This window comes from Poecilia reticulata, linkage group LG22 (assembly GCF_000633615.1).
Source record: "Poecilia reticulata strain Guanapo linkage group LG22, Guppy_female_1.0+MT, whole genome shotgun sequence".
Lineage (NCBI taxonomy): Eukaryota > Metazoa > Chordata > Actinopteri > Cyprinodontiformes > Poeciliidae > Poecilia > Poecilia reticulata.
In genome coordinates this window covers 14,833,425-14,853,968 of record NC_024352.1, presented here as the reverse complement: position 1 = coordinate 14,853,968, position 20,544 = coordinate 14,833,425, and the positions used below count along the sequence as shown (strand labels likewise).

Below are 20,544 nucleotides of genomic sequence, written 5' to 3'. Positions count from 1 at the left end.
GTTAATATAATGTGTTAATGTTTAATAGTGCAAGTCTGATTTCTACCTAGAAGAGGAAACACTTTTTTTTAATCTTCCTTTTGATTTTAATGCTTGTAATGTGGCTAAATATTAGTAAATGAGCTATAAATGTTCTGCTACATTTTACTATTTTTTGTAAAATGACTGAATGCCTTATCAAAACAAGAGATTTTAAACTCAGTTTCTATTCACATTGCTGTGTTTTAAAAATTAGACGTGATTCCCAACTAAATTGTGCCTAAAAAAGAAGTATTTAGGATTAAAATCTACATTCTCTATGTACGATATAAGTGAAGGGTGACTTTTTGAGTCGAAAAACAGACCATACATGAAAAGAAGAAAAATTGAGTTTCTCAAAATGAATTTCATAGTCAACGACAATGAAAAGAGCTCTAAAGATGGACAGTATGGACAGTGTGGAAGAGCTTTGGCTCTGTAAATGCATACAAGTTTAATGAGAAAGGTCGGCTTTTACATTATGTCTATTTAACAGGATGTGATACAACATCCCAGTTAAACAATAGTCAGGTTTCAACATTCTGTAGTTGTACTTTATCACTATCTGCAATTTGTGATCCGATAACTCCGTATAGAGCTTCCTATACGGATATCAGGAGTTGTTTTAGTTTTGATAGCATCGAAAGCGGTCCTCAGACGGCTGAAGCCTGCTCCCTCCTGGTCGCTCCTGGATCCTTCCTGCTCTCCTGTGTGTTTTCGCAGTCACTGATGGATGGGAAGCCCACATTCTGCTCCACCCACCGAGCGACACAAAGCAGCTTCTTGTCTTCCAGGGCGGGGCCGATGAGCTGTAAGCCAATGGGCAGACCCCGCTGTGATAAGGCAGTCGGCACAGAGACAGCAGGGAGGCCTGTGTTAAAACATTAAAAACAACGGGGTCATTTCCCATTTATGATTTTGCAACGGCGTTACATTTCCAGCCACAAGTGTGGGTGTCCACTGTTTATTGCAAAAGTATTCACATGCCTTAAATTTCTCCACATTTTCTCAGAATTCTACCACAAAGCAAAACGTTGGTGTAAAGTGGAAGAAAAGAGAAGCAAACTTACCAAATTTTCTTACAAAATGAAAGGTTAACAGTTTGTCAAGCATTTGTATTCAGCCGCCTGAGTCAATGCTGTGTGTGGAACCACCTTTTTCTGCAATTGCAGATGTTCCCATCAGCTGAAATTCTCTTCAACTCAGATTATTTTTCATGGCCCTGCTCAAGAAAAGTATCCAATTAGCATGATGCTGCCACTGTGGTTATGGGGTGTCAATGATGTGCAGTGTTTATTTTCTGCTATGGACATTGTATTGCTCATTGGCTAAATAGTTTCATCTCAGTCTCATTGAAAATATGGAACATATGGAAGAGGAGCAGCTTCTTCCACATGTTTGCTCTGCAAACAGGAAATGTAGGATGGCTATACTTGCATAGGTTTGATTTTATCCCATACCACTTCTAGTTTTGGATGACAGAGTATTTGTAAAAAGGTCGCGGAACCCCAATGCATGTCGCATTTTCAGAATTTCAAAATTAAATGTGTAACTATGTATGTCTTTTCTTCCACTTCACAATTAAGTGCAATTGTAATGCGGTTTATCACATAAAATCTCCCCAATGCTGAAAAAAAAAAATCCCACCCATGTGTGTGTGTGTAAATTCTAAGGTTTTAAATCCTCCTACACATCCCACATATGCTGCCACTTCTCTAGTCTAAAGAGAAGGTATGACTCCATACCAGCCATGTTTGCAGGTTGGGTGAAAACATCTTCCTGTGCGCTGCGAGTGCGGTTGTCTTCCTGTGTGAAGTCATGGTAACAGGCCGCATCAGAAAGAGTCGTGGGAGTCAGCAGCACATCGACCCCTGAGCCAAAAACGTCCCGGAAGTCGTTGGCGATCAGCCGACGGACTTTTTGGGCCTTAACAAAGTAGTGCTGGTAGTTCCTGAAAGGTGTGACACGTCCATGGTCACTTTGTGAGTAAAGTACTGATGCCAGACACTGGAGGCGCCTAAGGCTGCCTATGGAGACAGTTTGCAGCCTTACTGTTTAAGCAGGAAGTAGTTCCCGGAAAGAATCCTCCCTCTGACTACATCGTTGAAGCCCTCGTGTCGGGTTGAAGCATACATCACCTCCGTGGAGCTCTTCATCTCACTCCGGTGTCCTGGTAGAGGAGAAAAACACCAAAACCCTCAAACCTTTACCACCGTCACATGATCTGCCCGCATCCGATTTAACTCCACACAGTCACGTATGTACCGTATTCCAGCCCATCAAATCGGGCCATGTTTGACGCCACCTCGGCGTGGCAAAGGACGTGGTAGCAGACGATGGAGTGCTGAGTGTGTGGGAGGGAAACCTGCTCCACCCGGGCTCCCGCTTTCTCAAACAAGTCTGCAACACGACTCCACTGAGCCCGGGTCTCCTCAGACAGGCCAGGGGCATGGTACTCCTGACAGAGGATGGCAGACACCAAACAAAGTTACAAGCTCAGGGTTCCTAAACATTTTTTTTCTTTCTTTTTTACACCTCGTTTGTTTATAGCTACATTTTAGGTACTAAAATTGAACATGCAAAAATGGAAAGCTTGATGAATGAATGAATGAATGAATGAATGAATGAATGAATGAATGAATGGAAAAATGACTATAGTCAGCCGAAGTGGCTCTTCAACTTCTCTAAAAGCTGTAAAGTGGAACTTTTTTCTAATATAATATTTGAGCTTGAGGTTTAAGCATAATGTACCACACATTTGTCTCTCTGAGTTTGTCTTTCCCATGATCCAGGTGTCAAGAGAAAAAAACAGATCCTCTTAAAATTAGGTCTGTGTTGGTAAAAGGTGTGTAAAGGCATCATACCCAGTGCAGCCGACGTAGATAAAAGTCTTTAATTGAGTATATTAACTCACCTTGGGGATGCCAACACAGATGTTCCTGACATCAAAGTCTTCAGGAAGCTCTGTTAGTGCTGATGGGGCAGGAACTGTGGTCGAGTCTCTAACATCAGCACCTTGGAGGACACCTGTTTGACATGTAAACACAGTTCCAGGTTACACCTGCTCTATTTTGTTCCTGCTGCTGAAATGATAGCATTTCATTAGAGTTTTTTTCTTTTGTTTCTTGTTAATGTACCATCAATTTCACAACTTTATATGGATTTATAGCTATGCGAACACCAACTTGGCTTTGGTGTTTTTGTCACGTCAGAGAAGCCTGGAAAAAAATATTCCTGAAAAACATTGGAGGTCATTATTTGCTACAACTTCTTCTCAGATTTAATAAGATCACACCTATTTTTGTAAAAGGTGGATGCAATGTTATTTTATATTCAGAATATGTCATCATCCTAAAAAAAAAAAAAAGAAAGAGACACGTGTCCCCTACCTAGGGCGACAGCTGCGTCACTGACGCTGCGTGTAATTATTCCAGGGACATCCATGGAATTAACTAAGGGAATGAGGCCATGCCTTGACACCAGGCCGTAAGTGGGCTTCAGGGCGACAACTCCACACAGCGCTCCGGGATTACGGGTTGAACCGCCTGTGTCTGAACCCAAAGCCCTGCCAAGACATTTGCAAACATCAGTGAATATTTTTTGACTTTTTCTTCACTGTTAGCACCACTGCGCGTCCTCACAGGTAGCTTGTGCATGAGGCGACGGCTGCGGCACTTCCCCCAGAACTTCCTCCAGTGATGACCCAGTCAGAGTCAGAAGCTGATCCCGCCTGTGTTCTGTACGAAGCTGCGTAGCTCCACGGGTTTCTGACCGGACCGAACGCCCCGTCGGTACTGCCTGCCCTGAGAGGACAACACATCCACACTAATTTAACTTAAAAGTAAAACCAGACATTTCTAAAATATTTTCCGCATTTAGATTTAGATTTACCCCATCGCAAACTCGTCCATGTTAGTCTTCCCCATCAGCACGGCCCCTTGGTCAAGAAGCTTTTGTACAACTGTAGCATTGTAGGGCGGAGTGTAGTCTATAAAAAGAGTAATATTTTTACATACCTGCACTGATTCTGACTATATAAAAGAAAAATGTTATGCTCTAACCTTTCAGCATCTTGGAGGCACATGTTGTCCTGATGTTGGCAGTGCAGAAATTGTCCTTGACTGCAAAGGGGATCCCATCCAGGGGTCCTTTGGGGACGCCTGGAAGAAAATACATTAATGCGTCAACACCTGTGACTCCACCGAAATCAAAATGAGACAAAAACTCATGGAATCCACACACCTTGAAGCAGCCTTGCTTCCGACTGTCGAGCCTGTTTCAGAGCAAATTCCTCTGTCACAGTGATGTAAGCGTTCAGGCGCTGAGTTTTTTTGATACGATTCAAACACTTCCTACAGAGCTCAGTTGGGGAGATTCTCCCCTCCCTGAATGCCAAAGACACCTGGAAAAAAAGACATCAACACAGCTTAAAGTAGGGCGTTACACAAGTAAACATTTAATTTCTATACTGTGGTGTTTTGTTTACATGTCTACAATTTTCTTGTATATGTAACAGAAACACGACATATATGAATAATTGCTACACTAGGTGTGTTAAATAATTTCCCAATGTTTTAAAAAAGTTTTCTCAAAGAAAAGACAACATTTGGAAACGTTTCTTGTCTTAAAAAAATTCCAAACCGTAACAAAGTTGAAGCTAAGGGAGCAAAACTTCCCACTGCTATTTTGCAAGTTAGCTTGAATCAAATAAATTAAGATTATGTATTTAAATTGTTTTTTTGTGATAGAAAATTAATTTACCTATTTTTAAATGTAAAAAAAATATAGCTCATGCGTTGTTCCATTTTAATTCATGAATTTAACAAATTGTATTTAATCTTCCCAAATGTATTGGTGAGATTGTGTACGCAAACCTCATGCTTCAGGGAATTTACTAATCAGGACTTGGAGATCTGTGTCTCAATGACAATCAGTATTTAATCCAGTTTAACAAATTCTTTCTTTGGCTATGTCCACGAAACCCATCCCATGAAGCTGTTTTTGTGCTGTGCATTTACAACCAGATATCTCTCTTTATCTCTCATCTCTCTTTCTTACTAACGTAACATTGAATAAATGCCTATTTCAATATAAAAAGATGAATCGGTAAAAGAGCAACTAACCTCCTTCAATGTCAGTCCGAGCATATCTGCTGATTTTCTCCGGTCACCCTTCAAATCAACATCAACATTAGCACAGTGTATTCTACCTGTAGGCCGCCATGTCTGCGTCTGGGATCAACGTCTTAACAGCGCTGTCTGTGATTGGCTGGCTGCTGAAGAAACAGTATTCTGATTGGTGGAGTTACTCGCCGTGTCAGGTAGCAGAAAGAAAGTTACCGATTATATGCATGTTCAGATAGAACGTGGTTTTGAAGTGGTTCAATATGCATGTTTTGTAATAACATACAGTGTGTTAGGTAAGAACGTAGAGTAGTTTACCGCTGCACAGATTAACTTCTTTAGCTGTCAGTTTAATAGACGAACATTTTGTTTGTATCGACACGGTAAACATGAGTTGTGTTAGATATTTGATGCACAGAAGGTTGTTTCGACACCCCAGTAAGTCCGTGTGTGAACAGAGATTCCATGGCTGGCTAAGAAACCAGAGCAGACTGATCCGGACCTCCAGCAAAGCCATGACCATCATGCCTGCTTGGGTTATTGATCAATATGGAAATAATGATGTACTGCGTTTCACAAATAACGCCAGCTTGCCCGTCATCAACTACCCCAATGAGGTGATTGTAAAGGTGTTTGCAGCTGGACTGAACCCGCTTGACGTCAGCATGAGAGGTCAGTTTAAAATCGAGACCGATGGAAATGAATACTTGGAGGACTTCCTTAACTAGTGTTCTGTTTTAGAGAGAAGGACACATTCAGAACTGTGTGTCATATGTTTTCTGTGGTTGTATTTGTCTTTTCAGTTAAGCAAAGGGCTGCCACCTTTCAGAAATTAAAATAAGGGACCAGTCCCTGTATGTGTGTGTGTGTGTGTGTGTGTGGGGGGGTCAAACAATGACTGGGGCAGCCTACTATATAAAGTACTTGCGGACCACTTCCTTATTGTTATACATCCACATTTGCAGAATACGGAACAAATCTTGTCCCGTATCGGTTCGCTATCGGGACGCTACATTTAACAGCCAATTACGGGACGGGTGGCAACCCTAGTTAAAATACCCCTGAATTCAGACACAAAAATGAACATAAGTTATTCCACAAATAGAATACAGCAACAAGTAAATTTCTTCTGCAAGGCACGTAGGCCGCCATAAACAACAAAGCATTTTTTAAAAACTGTACATCAGAGTAATTCTTCTTTTGCATGACTGCCGTCACAATAAAAAAAAAAAAATTAAAACACGTCTTTTAAAAAAGTAATAATCAAAAAACAAGGTAAAAAAAACCCCCGAATGTAAACATTTTAACCACTCAATCTGATTATTCTCTCAGTTTAGCCCACAGGCATGACACTTTTCAAAAACAAAAGTTGTCATTAGAAGCTGTGGTTAAACTTGAGGGGTTGATCGTTGAAATCCACCCTTGAACTGAAAAATATACACAGCTTATATCTGAGCGCATGGCTTTATTTTTGCAGTGGTAATAGAAAAAAAAATGTGGTTTTGAACTACTGTCCTCCTGTTCCAGATTGTTTTGGTATTGTCTTCATGTCTCCACTGTAGTGATTAAGAGTTTTTTTCCTCTGAAGTGATAAAACAACGTTGTCCGATTTAGGTGGCTATGGCTCTGCTACAATGGCTATGAAAAGAGATCCTCTGAATATCAAACAGACAGGCAGCGAGTTTCCTCTCATTCTGGGAAGAGATGTTTCTGGTGTCATTATGGAATGTGGCCTGGATGTGAAGTACTTCAGAGAGAGAGATGAGGTAAGAAAAACAAGCCGTTGTGTTTTGGACAGAAACAAAACTTTTTATGAGAGTTCTGAATGTGTAGTTAGAATGAGCAGCTTTATCTCATGTATGTGAAGGTTATTGTTCGACATGGAAAATAGCAGAAATGTAACCATTGTCCCGATATCTTGACTGTTTTTTTTTTTTTTTTTGGCTTGTACATCTGAAAAGGGGGTGATACTCTTTTCTTCTTTTTTTTTTCTTGAATGGTCACCAATAGCTTGGCTCTCCATGAGAATTCCTTTACTACAAAAACACAAAATCTTACCAAGTATTTTTGGTCTGGTTTCTAGTGCAAATATCTCGGTACACTTGAAATAAGACAAAACTACCTTGGAAGAAGTAGGAGTTTGTTTTTAACTCTGACTTCATCAGTAATTCCTCAATATTATTAAAAAATGACTAGTTCCACTGACAGATTATTTCACTTATAAACTGGGGGGAAAAAATGTCTTGTTTTACAGGAAAATTGTGTTTCTGATTATGTAGTTAGTTTTTGGTAGATGTGATGTTAGTGAGAACACAGATAGAGATACAGTTGAGTGACAAAGAAGTAACACTTAATCGTATCACAACACCATCATGCTTTGCAGGAATGAGCCTCCTACTGGAAGTACATCACCATGAATTGAAACCATTCTTCTGCTCCATTGATTATCTCAAAGGAAGCTTTTGCACAACATGCAGTAATAAAAGTCAATAATGCATTATATTTTTTGGAGCAAGCAGAATCTCATAAAACACTTGCATTAAAAAAAAAGAATAAACAATCTCATGCAAATCAAATCTTAGTTGACTTGGACTCAAAGAAGAATGGAAAACTTCAGGTGAAGTCTAGACTAATTAGTCACTAGTTTAGTGACTAATTTGACAGGTTACAAGAAAAAGTAACTTACTGAAAGCCAATTATAAAGATGTTTTCAGTGAGCAGAGACTTATGTGCAGTGCTGCATTTCCTTGTCATTTTCTCTTTCAGGTATGGGCGGCAATCCCACCGTGGAAACAGGGCAGTTTAGCGGAGTTTGTGGTTCTTAATGCGAATGAGGTATGAATCTAATTCCTGAAGTATTCTTGACATAAATGTATTTCCTTAGTGTTAAGATATTCTGACATATTGTCTAATTTTGTGAGTAATCAGTTCCCTGCTTTTTTTTTTCATGGAGGCATAAATGAGCCATCATTCAAGCATGTTAACTTATCAGAAATATGGGTGGAGCACAGCTGTCTCTTTTTAAAGACAGTTTAACCTGGGAAGCTGCACTGAAATTAGTGTTCTCATGTCTTCTGTTCAGATATCCCGTAAACCAAAGTCAATAAGTCACACACAGGCAGCAGCCATCCCCTATGTGGCGTCCACTGCCTGGTCTGCACTGGTGAACACAGGTGGACTCAGTAAAGACAACTGTGCCAATAAACGGTGAGGAAACATGGACACACACAAAAGCCTGGCTGTCGCATGTTAGGCAAGCAGAATGGTGGGTCAGGCTGCCTTATGGTGTCAGGGTAAATTTGATCTGTAGCAGAGTTAAAGTGGACTCAGACCTCTCTTGTGTGGCTGATTTCATTAACTTAGACAGATGCATCTGGTTCAGTCAACGGAAAGTCATCTGTGATGATTGTAAAGAGTCATTAATTTTTGTCATCTTTGTCTAAGTATTGTGGGGACCAGAGAAAACGACAACAGTTACTAAAATAGTGATGAAACACTAAATTCACTCGGTAGGGGGGTATTATGCATTTTTCTTTAGCTTTATTTTATGTTGTACTCTTATTCAATCATTAAAAACATACCTGGAGTATTGCTTTGATTCTTTCATGCATTTTTCCTTGAATATCTTGTGGCAGCCTGTTACGACCCGGCTCGGCCAGGGGAAAAGGGAAGTAACATTAAAGAAACCAAGGTGGTACGGTTTAACAATTTAGGTTTATTGTTTGGGTTTTGACAACAAACATAAATAAGGAAAAAACTAACAATAATCAAAATGTAGGGACTTGCAACAAAATGTACTAAATAAACAAAATCTACAAAACAATCAAGAGTTGTAAACCAAAGATCTTAACCAAACAAAAATGGACTTCAAGTCCAGGATAAACAAAAACAAACTACAAATCTCTAACAAAGATCCCCCACAGGGACAAGGTGAGTTACACAAGCTATCAAAAGCTAGCAGAGCTAACAAAGCACATGTCCACCAGTCAAACAAAGTGGCAAGCTGTCTGAACAAAGAATCAGCCACACCTTCTCCCAGGAAGTCTTTGGTTTTTAAAGGGGAGGCCTCTTCAGGGATTGGTGGAGCTGGCAATTGATGAGCCAATCGCTGTAGGCCTCAGGGAGTGGCACAGGAAGGCAGGGCTGCATCCACTTCCAAGTGGAGTCAACTTGATTAGAAGCTGCAGATGTACAAAAAAGGAAAAGGAAACATACACAAGGCCACTGGCCGTAACACAGCCATTCAGGGATATATGCAGCATTTTTGAATAGATTAGGTTGTGGTATGAAATGGCGCTATGTTCCTATGTTAAGCTCTGTTACTTAAAGCTAAAACCAGATTTCAAGGTTGAAAATACACAATGTCTCCCCTTAAAGCCTTCTCTATTCAAAGTCAGCCCTTTGTCTTATTTAAAACTGTTATTGCTAATAATGAAGCTTCAGAAAGGCTACAAATCCTGTCAAATATTGGTTAGTCAACATTTTCATGTGTGTTTTTTGTCCACTCTTTCTCCTTTTTGCAGGATTTTGATCCTTGGAGGATCTGGAGGAGTTGGAACATTTGCAATCCAGGTGTGTATTTAAATGTTGATGACGGCTAAGTGTTTATTTATTAATTTTAATTTGATTCTTATGTCAAAATATGAACATTTTTGTGTGGATGATAATCTAATGTGCAGATCGGCATCTGAATTTAAACTCCTAGTGTTTAGGATTTATTATTATTTTTTTTTCATCAGGAAATGATCAATATTTTGAAACAGGCATAATCATTTTCTTCTTATTTGTTTTGTTTGTAGACTGGTTTTGAATGTGCGTTTTGAAAAGTTTTTATTTCATAGTTGGTGGATGGATAATGGATGAATGGATGACGTAGGTAGACTGGTTAAGTGGATACAGTTGTGGAGGAAGCTCCACTGCCCCCTATGATGTGTCCTTGGATCTCACGATGCTTTCTAATCCGGATGAAGGCAAATGAATCTGAATGCAGTGTAAAAGTGCTTTGAGTGATGGGAATGACTGGAAAGACCCTCTAAATTCGATCCCATTTGAGGCTTGAACTTCTGTCCAGGTGCTGAAGGCGTGGGGAGCTCACGTGACAGTTACCTGCTCCCACAATGCCGAGCGGTTCGTAAAAGGACTCGGGGCCGATCATGTGGTCGACTATACAGCTCGACCTGTTGAAGAGCCGCTAAGAGCGCTTGAGAAGTCAGTCACTTTTAACCTGCCTTCGATTTTCTGATTATCCGAACCCATTCAGTCATTGTCTCTGCTTTCGTTTCTTGCTCTCTTAGATTTGACCTTGTCCTCGATAACATAGGGGGCGACACTGAGCGATGGGCCCTGGGCCTGCTTAAACCGTGGACTGGAGCCAAATACGTCACTCTTGTTACACCTTTTCTTCTGAACACAGACCGGCTGGGTGTAGCTGACGGCATGCTGCAGACAGCTGCCACAATCGCCACCAAAGCTATCAAGGTATTTCTGACACAGTGAAATACTACTACTGTACTTCTTCCTATCAAGAAAATAAATAAATAAAAATATAAAAAATGTTACAGTTATATATCTACGGTAGATTAGTGACCTGCTACTACTTGATGCTACTCATGTTTGGCAGAAAAACAGCCATGACTGAGAAAGAGAAGTCGGTTAGGATTATTCTGAATATGTAGGCCTGTCACAGTAACAAATATTGCTTGATGATAAATTGTCCCAGTAATTATTGTGATAAGTGACAGTTGCTTAGAGACCATTTTCATTTTCAATTATGATAGAAGCATAATTAGTCCAGTTCACCCTCTTGACAGACAAAACAAAAAAAAAAAACTATAATTTTGGGATTAACACTGGGACTGTAAGATATTTTAAATAACCAAAATAAAACACAACAAACCAAAAACAGTAAAAATAGAACTAAAATAAAAATTGCACACAACCGAAACTATAACCGAGATGGATCATGATGTTTGTAAACAAAATTGCCCTGCAAAAAATCTTAATCATCAAATCGGGTTTATTTTTAATTTATTGTGCAATTAATTGCGGTTTACAGATGGTGTATAAAATTTTTTTTTTTAAAACTGTAGGAAGTATTTTGTTAATTTCCTTTCACATTCAAGAGGAAGCATCTTTCATTTTATCTGTCCAGTTTTGGACAAATCTATATGTCCAAATGTCTATTAACATAAGGACTTTGCATTGACTACTATTTATTTTTTATTCTTTTTCGTAGCCTAACCCTTACCCAGAACCAAGTGCATGCCTCACCTAACCTAACCTTGAACTTTGTCCATTTGTTAGTCCTAAACCTAAACCATTTCCCAAAACAGCACTACATTTTGTGCTCCCGACAAAGAGCAGTCGGTCGTTGTGGGGAGCACACACACACACACACACCCACACACACATACATACAGTGACTTCCTGTCAGTTTGCTCTCTGCGGTGAACATCAAACCATGCAGTTTGCATGTCTGTGCTCCACCGTTGCTTCTTCTCCCTCGCTGCACCACCCAATCCACCGCTTGAAGCTCGTCAGGTACGAGTCTCGCATGTGTAGGTGTAAAGTAGAACTGAAACATACTAAAGTGTCATTCTGCTAAAAGTGACTTCTTTATCTGCTATCTGAAGAGCAGTAAATATTTCTTTTTTTCTTTGTGAAAGTAGATGTTTTAGGGAAAATTTGTCATAGGAAGAAAAAAAATACACTCTTTAATTTCAGAGTTATCACAACATATGTAAAAAAATATATATTCTATATGGCCTTTACTAGTTTCTGAATGTATTATAATCTAACTTCATTTGCACAAAGAAGCACTAAACCAAATGCCTTGCTTTCATTTCTTTTTAAACTAAGTTACACAGGGCAGATTTCTGAGGCTCAGTTATCCATGGGGAACAATAACTTGGATGTTTCTTTAATCAAGTGAAGTTTTGCGTTTTATCTTTGTCACTGAACAATTGTAATGGCATTGTATACTGGGTTGTCAGCAAACCTTTCAACGGAGATCTGTGTTTATTTTTTTATTACAAAACATTTCCGGACCGACAAAGTTCTGTGTAATGACTTTAAAATGATTTACAGTAAATTCTTCTTTATAAGGTAACAAGGAAGGACGACCAGAGCTGAAAGTAAGACAAGCTAGTACCAGGAAGTTGTGCAGTATTTGAAAAGTGCTCTTTTTTTGCCTGGGAGTTCTCAACAGGAAACTACACATCAGCCTAAAACCTTTATAAATGCAGGTACAAGACTGATGAACTGTTGCTACTTTTTTTTTTTTTGGGATTTATGACTTGAACTGTTGAAAATGAGTGGAGTAGAAACTCCCAAGAAGTATCTGCACGACTTCCGCTGAAATGGAGCTTCGTTTTTGGATTGTTTCCTCATTAACCTTTGTGTCGTGATAAACGGCGTGTGTTGCAGGGTGCCTGGGACGGCCCCACAGAAACATTTGGTTCTTCTCATGTTGAATCTAGAGTGATTTGGCTGCATTTACGTAAAGAGTTCTGCCATGACATATTGGTGTTTTTAGAAAGTTTTGCTTTTCCAATGCAAAGTATCAAGTGTGTCATTTGGAACTCACTTAGATGTGTTGGAAGTTTCATAAACAGCTTTTTGTCATTTGTCCTGGTGACACTGTGGTTCACCAGGTGGTTCACGACAAATGGGGCTGCACAAATGGTGCAGCCCCATTTGTCGTGAGCACCAGATATTTGAGTACTGTGTATTGTGTACTTTCTCGTATGCAATACATATATGGATTTGTCCTAAACTGGCGCCTTGCAAAACTACTAATTTTAAATCTGTCCACACCATTGTTTTTTTTTTTAACCTTCACTTTTTTTGTCTGTCAGATGAAATCATGTATAGTATTGAAATTGAAGGAAGATGTGGCTTTTTCAAAATTTCTTACTTGTTTACATTTTGCAACTGTAAATATAGGGAAACATAAGCCATGATCAAAATGTACATATTCTAAGCTTTAGCAGGAACTGAGCCCATCAAACCTTTCATGCATGCAATTGTAAAGGTATTTTTAAAAAATATATTAAGATGCTTTATTAAAAAGGTAACTCTTGACTATCTAATGATTCATTATAAGGATTTCAACAAAAACACTCAATTCTGTTTTTCTGCAGCATTTAGTCAAAGGAGTTCACTACCGCTGGGGTTTCTTTTCACCGAGCGGTCCAGCTCTGGATGAGATAGGAGAAATGGTGGACGCAGGACAGGTATGAGGCCGCGCTTTGTTCATGTTATAAACGGAATAACACATGATGAGCATGTGTGTTTTCCGCTCTTCTGTTAGATCCGGGCCGTGGTGGAGGAGACGTTCGGCTTCTCCCAGGTCCCTCAGGCCTTCGAGAAGGTAGAGAAGGGCCACGCCCGAGGAAAGACTGTGGTGGAAATCAGCAAAGGGGGATCTTGATGTTTAAAATGGACTCTCAACAGGAATGTGTATGTGTGTATGTGTTTGAACAATCATGACACTAACTACTTGAAAATAAGTGAAATGCTGCAGCTTGCGCTACTTTTTTCATAGCAGAAGACACAAAACCTTAAGCAGGGCTACTGTGTTTGTTGCTACTGCAGTGTGACATTTGGACAAAGAGATAAGGAAATGGGTCTGGAAAATACACTTTTTTTTTTTAAAAAATTGCCATTGTCACTTCAATAAAATGTCATACTCTAACTTTCTGCTTCATTAACAAATGTGAAATTATTTGGACTTTAAATAAAACAAAGATTTTAGTAAAATGTGATAAAAAAAATTAAACCATAGCTAGGTTGGTGTTTTTTAACACAATGTGACATTTTAAACATTTAGTTTTTTTATCACACCATTTCAAACACTTTAAAAATTAGTTTTGAAATTAGACAAGGTTGTAAAATAGATTCTCACCAATTTTTTTTTTTTTAAATCTCCTAAAATTTAAAGTTTTCATGTGAAGTTAACAGCAGGTCCAAGAAAACAGTGAAAGATCATTTTTATTTTATTGTAACAGCCTGTAACGACAAACGTTTTCTCACATATTTACAACCACTAGGGGGCAATATTCTAATTGCATTTTTGTTTAAAATTGTAAATCAGTCTGTACAATCGAGGCAAATTATGTACAGTGTAATGAACAAGGCACAGTTTGTGTCAAAAAGTCCTAAACAGATATAAAAACTTTATACAAGATCATTTTGATCGATGCAAAGAAACCATTGATGCCTTCTGCAACATCCTGAAGTAAGATACATACATTCGTATCTGCAGGAAAATTAGAGATTTATGACCCATGCAATGAAAAGTACCACAGGTGATAAATTATGCAGCATCAGAACAAGGCAGAGTTTTTGCAACATGAAGAAAAAACGTGGAGTCTTTGGTACTAAATGCTTGACAAAAACTTAAAGGTGTCTTCTTATGTAAATCATACGTTCTAAACATCAAACACCAGCTCATAATTTTCCTTCTCGAAAAGAATGAACAGGTGAAAATATCCACAACAGATGTGCATAAAAGCAGCCGGCTAATTGTTTGGTCCTCATCAGATCACAGAATCTCTAAAATCCACCTCTGGATCCACTTCTTTTCATCCAAGTCGTTCAGGATGATCTGGTTCTTGTCGTACTGATGACCTCCTGCAGACAAACAGCGATATGTGTGAAACTACAACCACAATCTGAAATGCTGACGGGTTGACGCTGTAGTTAGTCACGGCTGCACTGCTTTTTTTAGACCAGGAGATGGCGCTGTTGGATTAAGACATAATCTAAATTGCTACAACAGCACATAAAGGTCTCTGGTGAGCTTGTTTTGTTTTAAGCACACACAGTACAACTATTTATTGAGAGATAAAGGGTATTCTATGAACTTTTCGATCAAACACTCTAGAGATGAAAATGTCTGACCTTTGACTTCCACAATAAGATTTGGGTTAAGGTGGAAGCGGACCAGTCCGTCCTGGGTGATGCTCCACTGCTGGTTGTCTTTGCCTCGCTCTGAAGAGATGCAGAGTCGTGTGCCTGACATTACCACGCTACCTGCCGTCTCCAGGAAGCATTCCTCCATCAGCTGGGGACAAAGAGGACGGATTTGGCATAAATGCAAAAATACAGAGCAGTGTTGCCTAAAAACGGCACAAAATTAGGCATAGTTAAATTTGTGGAATTACTAAAACACGCCTTTGTTTCTTTTCTTTTTTTTCTTTTTTAACTGAATTTACTGGAATCTTCCACTAATATGAGTAGGCGAAAGGATTCATCAATATTTCAGTCGTTCTGGAGGACGATGATGAAGATGTGTACCTTGCAGGATATTTGTCCATCTCGGTAGAGCCAGACCTGGTCTTCTCCTCCCGTCTCCTCCACAGCTTGGATCCTCATCAGTTTGATGTCGTCCAGCGTTCCAGTCAGAGTCATCAGACATCCCGTCTCCCTGTTCCGCAGACGGAAGTACATCGGTTTCTGTTGGAAGAAAACATGACAATAACTGGGACGCATTTATCTGAACACAGTGATTACTCAACCTTATCCCCTCCCCCAACGACTTCCATCTCAAAAACATGACTTGTGGCTGTTCTGAACATTATCAAAGTCAGCAAAAGCCGGTTTCTGATTGGTGCATATCACTTCTTCCACACCTGCATCAGTGGACGGAGGGACCCTATTCGCTGCCAGTTGCTGAGCTTGCAGAAGTCGCCCACTTCACCCGGACGGATAAACAGCTGTCGGCCTGTGTAGTTGTTTCCTTCATACAGCACCCACCTGCAGACAACGCCATTAGATGTGGGGGGTTAGTCTCTGTATTTATTTTAAGACTTTTCAAGACTCAGTTTTCTGAGTTATTTGTCCTTTATGTTAATCTTCAAACATTATAAAATATATCAATATAGCTCATGATAACTTTCTAGCAGATATTTCTTTAGTGGACTGGATTGAAATATAGAACCAGGAAAAAAAACAAAAATTACAAGGAAGGAAGTACAAAAGACAGACGTAAGGAATAAAAAGAGACTATTGGAAGGGAGAAAAAAAAGGAAAAATGTACAAGAAAAAAGGGAATGATGGATCTTTAATTGCCATACTTATCTGGACCTGGCAAACAAACGTATAGGATCAATTAGTATTTACACCAACACCCAACCTAAAATCAGATTCTACGTACATTCCTCCCTCCACCAGCAGGGAGCGTATGCGTGAATCCATGCCAGTCTGCAGCAGGTTTACTGCTCCGCTCGTCAAAGCGACCCTGCGTCCTCTGCAGCCCGCTTTGCTGAACAAGACGATGGAGGGCAGGGAGAACTCCTGAAGATTAAAGAGTTTACTTCACAACTGACGCATGTGAAACATTTACTAGACATTTCACTTCAGCTTTAAAGACAATACACACATGTCCAGTTGTCTGCACTGATCGAATGAAGGAGTCTGACGACAGGAGGCCCATGGCCTCTGTGTTGGGGTACTCTCCTTGCTCCAGGACATACATGTTCCCTTTGAACTTAGCTTCCTCATACACCACCCAGCTGAAACATAATATTTGTTCTTTTAGTTTTGACATTGATTTTTAGTTTTGCCACATATAACATATTGAAGGAAATGCCACGGAAGAGATATCAACAAGAAATGTGAATTTAAGTTGATGGTTTTCTAGAAGCAAGCCAAAAAACGAGGGATATACTTAGAGATGGATGTGTGCAGATGAGCCTACTATTTAGAAAACTATTGTTACTGGAAAAACATTGTTCCTGAGTACAGTAGAGAGCATGTTACACTTTGGAATTATAAAAAAATATAAAAATGATGTTAATCTCTTCTGTCTGGCATATTTACCTGCCAGCCTGGACTTTACATGACTTGGGTGTGAAATCAGCATCCAGAGCATCTGTACTGTCATCCAGAGCCAGCAGCCTTCCCTGAAACTCTGGTTCAGAGTACAACTGGATCTGTAAAACATTCAAACAGGTTTAGCAACTCAGGCAGAAAAAACACATCACTACTCGTCATGATGCCATTTTTAATAAAAATCTGTGAAAGACGAGATGATACCTTAAACCGTGTTGTTCCCATCAGCATGTCCTGCAGAACAAAATAAAGGGCTCTGTGAGAGGTTTTTGTTTAAAATAGTGAACAAGAAAAAGATGTTACACATGTTACGGATCCTCACATGGAAGATGGGCTGTATGGATGAAATTTTGAAGTTCTGTGCTCCCCAGTCCTCTGGGTTTGAGTACATGCCTTTCTCCAGGACATAAAGCTCTCCGCTGAAGCCAGGTTGTTCAAACGCCACCCAGCTGCAGTTTTCCCCAAACAAGACACACTCAGTTACACCATAACTTATTCATAAGCAGATCTTTCTTTATTTTTTGCAATAAAGTAAAGCTTAGGGCTGAAGGTTGATGGCTGAAGGGGAATGACTACAAGATAAAAAGAGTGTTAAATTTCTTCATGATATGTGCAAATGGGGAACTTTAGAGTCAGAGGATTGATAACAATGTTATAACTGTACAGAGAGAACAAACACACAATGGATGACTAACTTCTTGTCTTTATAAATCTTACACATTCGATTAAAATGTTGATTTTGCAGAAAACAAACATCAATTTTAAGTAGTGATGCAGTTTGGGGGGATTGTGAGCTGCAGGGATAGGTTCTCCAAATGAATCTCTGCCTTTACTGCATCATAAAAAAAATACCTCTTCATGACTAGGAGGTTGTAAAACTACAGGTGAGACAGATTTAAAGCAAACAGAAAAATGTCATATAAAATCAGCTAAAGTTTAACCACATTCTAAGTGTGAGATAGCACAGAAACAGCACACAGCTCTTAAAAGCCTAAGACTTGATTTTAGTCTTTTAAGTCCTGACAATAGAACTAATGATAATCTTTTCTTGAAAGGTGACTCATGTTGATGTAAATTGAAAGACTAGGAGCTAAATAAATGCTTCCTCTCTAAAGCAGGGAAGGGCTTTAGAGAGGAAGCCAGGGTTTGAAAAGAAGAGCTGAAGAAAAGCAGACACGGGCGTGGCCTGCAAGATGCATGGAGTTAATGGGAACGGTTGTTTCGAAATGAAATCAACATTCTGGTTAACAATAAGCAACTTTGAATGATTTATAACATTATACGTAACCCATTGTACTATGTGAGAAAAGTTATGAGCTGGTTAAAATGCTTTGGGAACAGTTCCCTCAAGTTAAAAGTTAAAAAAAAGTCAGTTTTTGCACAAACTTCAATTGGGGTGATTTTACTTTGAGTTAGACAACGACTAGTTTGACATCGTCACCTTGTTATCTGAATATATGATGCAGTGCAAAATAGCTATTAATATGTCTGTGGTGAACACTTTGTTTTTAATTAGATTCTGCAAAAAAAACACTATGCTTTTAATTGGTGACACCAATCTGGCCGATAGTTTGTTAAAATATTGCAAAGTTTAAAAAAACCCAACAATATAAAACATTCACTGGAAACCTAACACTGCTGAAGATAGAGAAATAGTGCTTTACCTTCTGCCAATCTATTTTGAAAATTGACGAGTTATTTGCTTCTTTACTGTAGATCAAATACATCAAATCACTACTGGATAGTAAGGATAAACCAAATATAAAACAATCAACTTGCCAATCAGCTAATCAATTAATTAAAAAAGACAAATAACCATAGAAGGGATGGCAGTCAGAGAAAAGTGCGTAAAGTTGTTCCAAGAAGCTGGATGCGGTGCTTTATGTTTAGATGGAGGCATACGAGAAATGGAAAAGATAACCAAAATGAACTAAAAGTTATGTTATCAATCTATAGTTATTGATTCATTAAGCTATGTCAAAATAGCTATTAAGAAATAAATTTTCACTTTTCTGATACTCAATCATTTCCATCATTTCACAGGTTTAGGTAATGTAACAGAAGTACCATCAAGTATTCAGAATTTCTTGAGTCACCAGTAGAAATATCTGCCTTCAAGGATCATTGAGTCTTTTTTTAAAATAATTTGTATGTCCTGTCATATTAGTTAAAACAAACCATTTAAAAAAATTGGTATTAGTATTTTTGAGTGACTAAGTGTGTATGTTTTGTGCGATATAAGTCTTAGTCTTGGCTGTAAGACGAGAAGCACGCCCAAATCTTTCGAAGTACCCAACGGATACTATTTCCCCACTGCGTTGGTGAGCTGAATTTTACTGTGTTTAACAGAAACCGGTCAACTTACACTCCTGCTGTGACTGTCACTGACTGGGTTTTAGTGCTGCGGCCAACATCTTCCATGCTGATGACGGGACCCACCAAGTCCACCTGGCCCCCCCGCTCAGTAAAATTAGGATCACTGAACAGTTTCAGGTGTGGGGACTGGAAATCCTGGGGGACAGCATTACGTAGCATGAAATAGCAACTGCGTTCACGTCAAAAGTAAAAATTCATCCGTGTCAAACTTGAAATTCTTGAAAAGATGCTTACTGCAAGTACAGGCCGCAGTGACTGTAGGCTGTCCTCAGATCCTCCCCACTCACTGCAGTGAGGATACTGCCCCTCCTCCAGGATGTACTGCTGGCCTTCAAAGTCTGCCTCCTGATAGCCAACCCAGCTTCAAAACAAAACAAGAGTATCTTAGAGACACTATTTGAAAATTATTCGGTAACTTTAAGTATAAAATGATTGGCTGCTCTCTCCAATGCGGTACTTACAGACCCCCGAGGATCTTTATAGAGCCAACTGAACAAAGAGTTGTGTTCTTCCCATCTGTTTTTTGTTGCTCCAACAAGTTGTAGACATCACCATCCAGCTCCAAACACTGCCCATCAAAGTTTGGCTTTTCAAACACAAGAGCCTAGAGGAGAAAATTAGAATAGGGAGCTAAAGCTTTGTGAACATTACTAATACACTTATAAGTCAAACTAAGCACAATGTCAATTTATTGCAGACCTATGGTTAAGCTTATTGAAAAACCTGTTGCCTAATGAGACAAAAAAGTTCTTGTTTTCAATTTTTTTCTATAACTTCAAAGTTCTCAATTGATTTTACATGTTTGGAATCATAATTTTACAGGAAAATCCCTGTTTTTTATCATATGCTCTATTGTTAGGTTGTTGTTAGGCTGTTATGCATGCTTCGGTAAATCACAGAGTTTTGTAACTGTGATTTTCGAGCCAGGCCATCAGCATCAGGCAAGTATGCAGAGGCTGATTTTCAGTCATTCTGCTTATCAGCAACAATCTTTGCCTCTAAAAGTGAGTTGTCTCACATATTTACAGAAAAAAAGCTAACAAAGACTCAACACTTCAGCATGTTTGTGGTAAAACAAGAACAGGTCGAATAAGTAAGACGTGATAGAAACTGGGACAAACCTTAACATCAGCTGGGTGCTCCACCCTTATTGGTCCCTGAAATTGAGACATATAATCTTAACCAAACACAA

At 39.2% G+C, this 20,544-nt stretch overlaps 3 protein-coding genes across 3 annotated transcripts in view; 1 reads left to right on the top strand and 2 right to left on the bottom strand.

Annotated features, from left to right (window-relative positions):
• Nucleotides 1–365: 365 nt before the first annotated feature.
• qrsl1 (glutaminyl-tRNA amidotransferase subunit QRSL1) lies at nt 366–5,257 on the bottom strand. Its single transcript, XM_008399637.1, has 11 exons — nt 5,142–5,257; nt 4,261–4,420; nt 4,080–4,178; nt 3,910–4,006; nt 3,660–3,821; nt 3,408–3,583; nt 2,933–3,045; nt 2,284–2,476; nt 2,071–2,188; nt 1,764–1,969; nt 366–889 (listed from the first exon to the last, which is right to left on the bottom strand). The coding sequence occupies exons 1-11, from the start codon at nt 5,163–5,165 to the stop codon at nt 672–674; spliced, it is 1,566 nt and encodes a 521-aa protein (XP_008397859.1). The 5' UTR covers nt 5,166–5,257; the 3' UTR covers nt 366–671.
• Nucleotides 5,258–5,347: 90 nt separating this feature from the next.
• Nucleotides 5,348–13,790, top strand: rtn4ip1 (reticulon 4 interacting protein 1). The gene is made up of 9 exons (XM_008399636.2): nt 5,348–5,813; nt 6,756–6,907; nt 7,908–7,976; nt 8,224–8,348; nt 9,665–9,713; nt 10,213–10,349; nt 10,436–10,619; nt 13,283–13,375; nt 13,453–13,790. Exons 1-9 carry the CDS (start codon nt 5,531–5,533, stop codon nt 13,570–13,572), a joined length of 1,212 nt encoding a protein of 403 aa, XP_008397858.1. The 5' UTR covers nt 5,348–5,530; the 3' UTR covers nt 13,573–13,790.
• Nucleotides 13,791–14,114: 324 nt separating this feature from the next.
• Nucleotides 14,115–20,544, bottom strand: part of crybg1a (crystallin beta-gamma domain containing 1a) — a 39,185-nt gene continuing 32,755 nt past the window's right edge. Inside the window, exons 11-23 of the mRNA XM_008399634.2 lie at nt 20,474–20,509; nt 19,814–19,956; nt 19,587–19,713; nt 19,342–19,487; nt 17,299–17,425; nt 17,181–17,210; nt 16,965–17,077; nt 16,525–16,657; nt 16,300–16,439; nt 15,776–15,899; nt 15,441–15,599; nt 15,045–15,207; nt 14,115–14,774 (exon numbers count right to left, since the gene is read on the bottom strand). Coding sequence (XP_008397856.1) covers nt 14,686–14,774; nt 15,045–15,207; nt 15,441–15,599; nt 15,776–15,899; nt 16,300–16,439; nt 16,525–16,657; nt 16,965–17,077; nt 17,181–17,210; nt 17,299–17,425; nt 19,342–19,487; nt 19,587–19,713; nt 19,814–19,956; nt 20,474–20,509 — 1,530 coding nt within the window. The 3' untranslated portion in view covers nt 14,115–14,685. The remainder of the gene's footprint in view (nt 14,775–15,044; nt 15,208–15,440; nt 15,600–15,775; nt 15,900–16,299; nt 16,440–16,524; nt 16,658–16,964; nt 17,078–17,180; nt 17,211–17,298; nt 17,426–19,341; nt 19,488–19,586; nt 19,714–19,813; nt 19,957–20,473; nt 20,510–20,544) is intronic.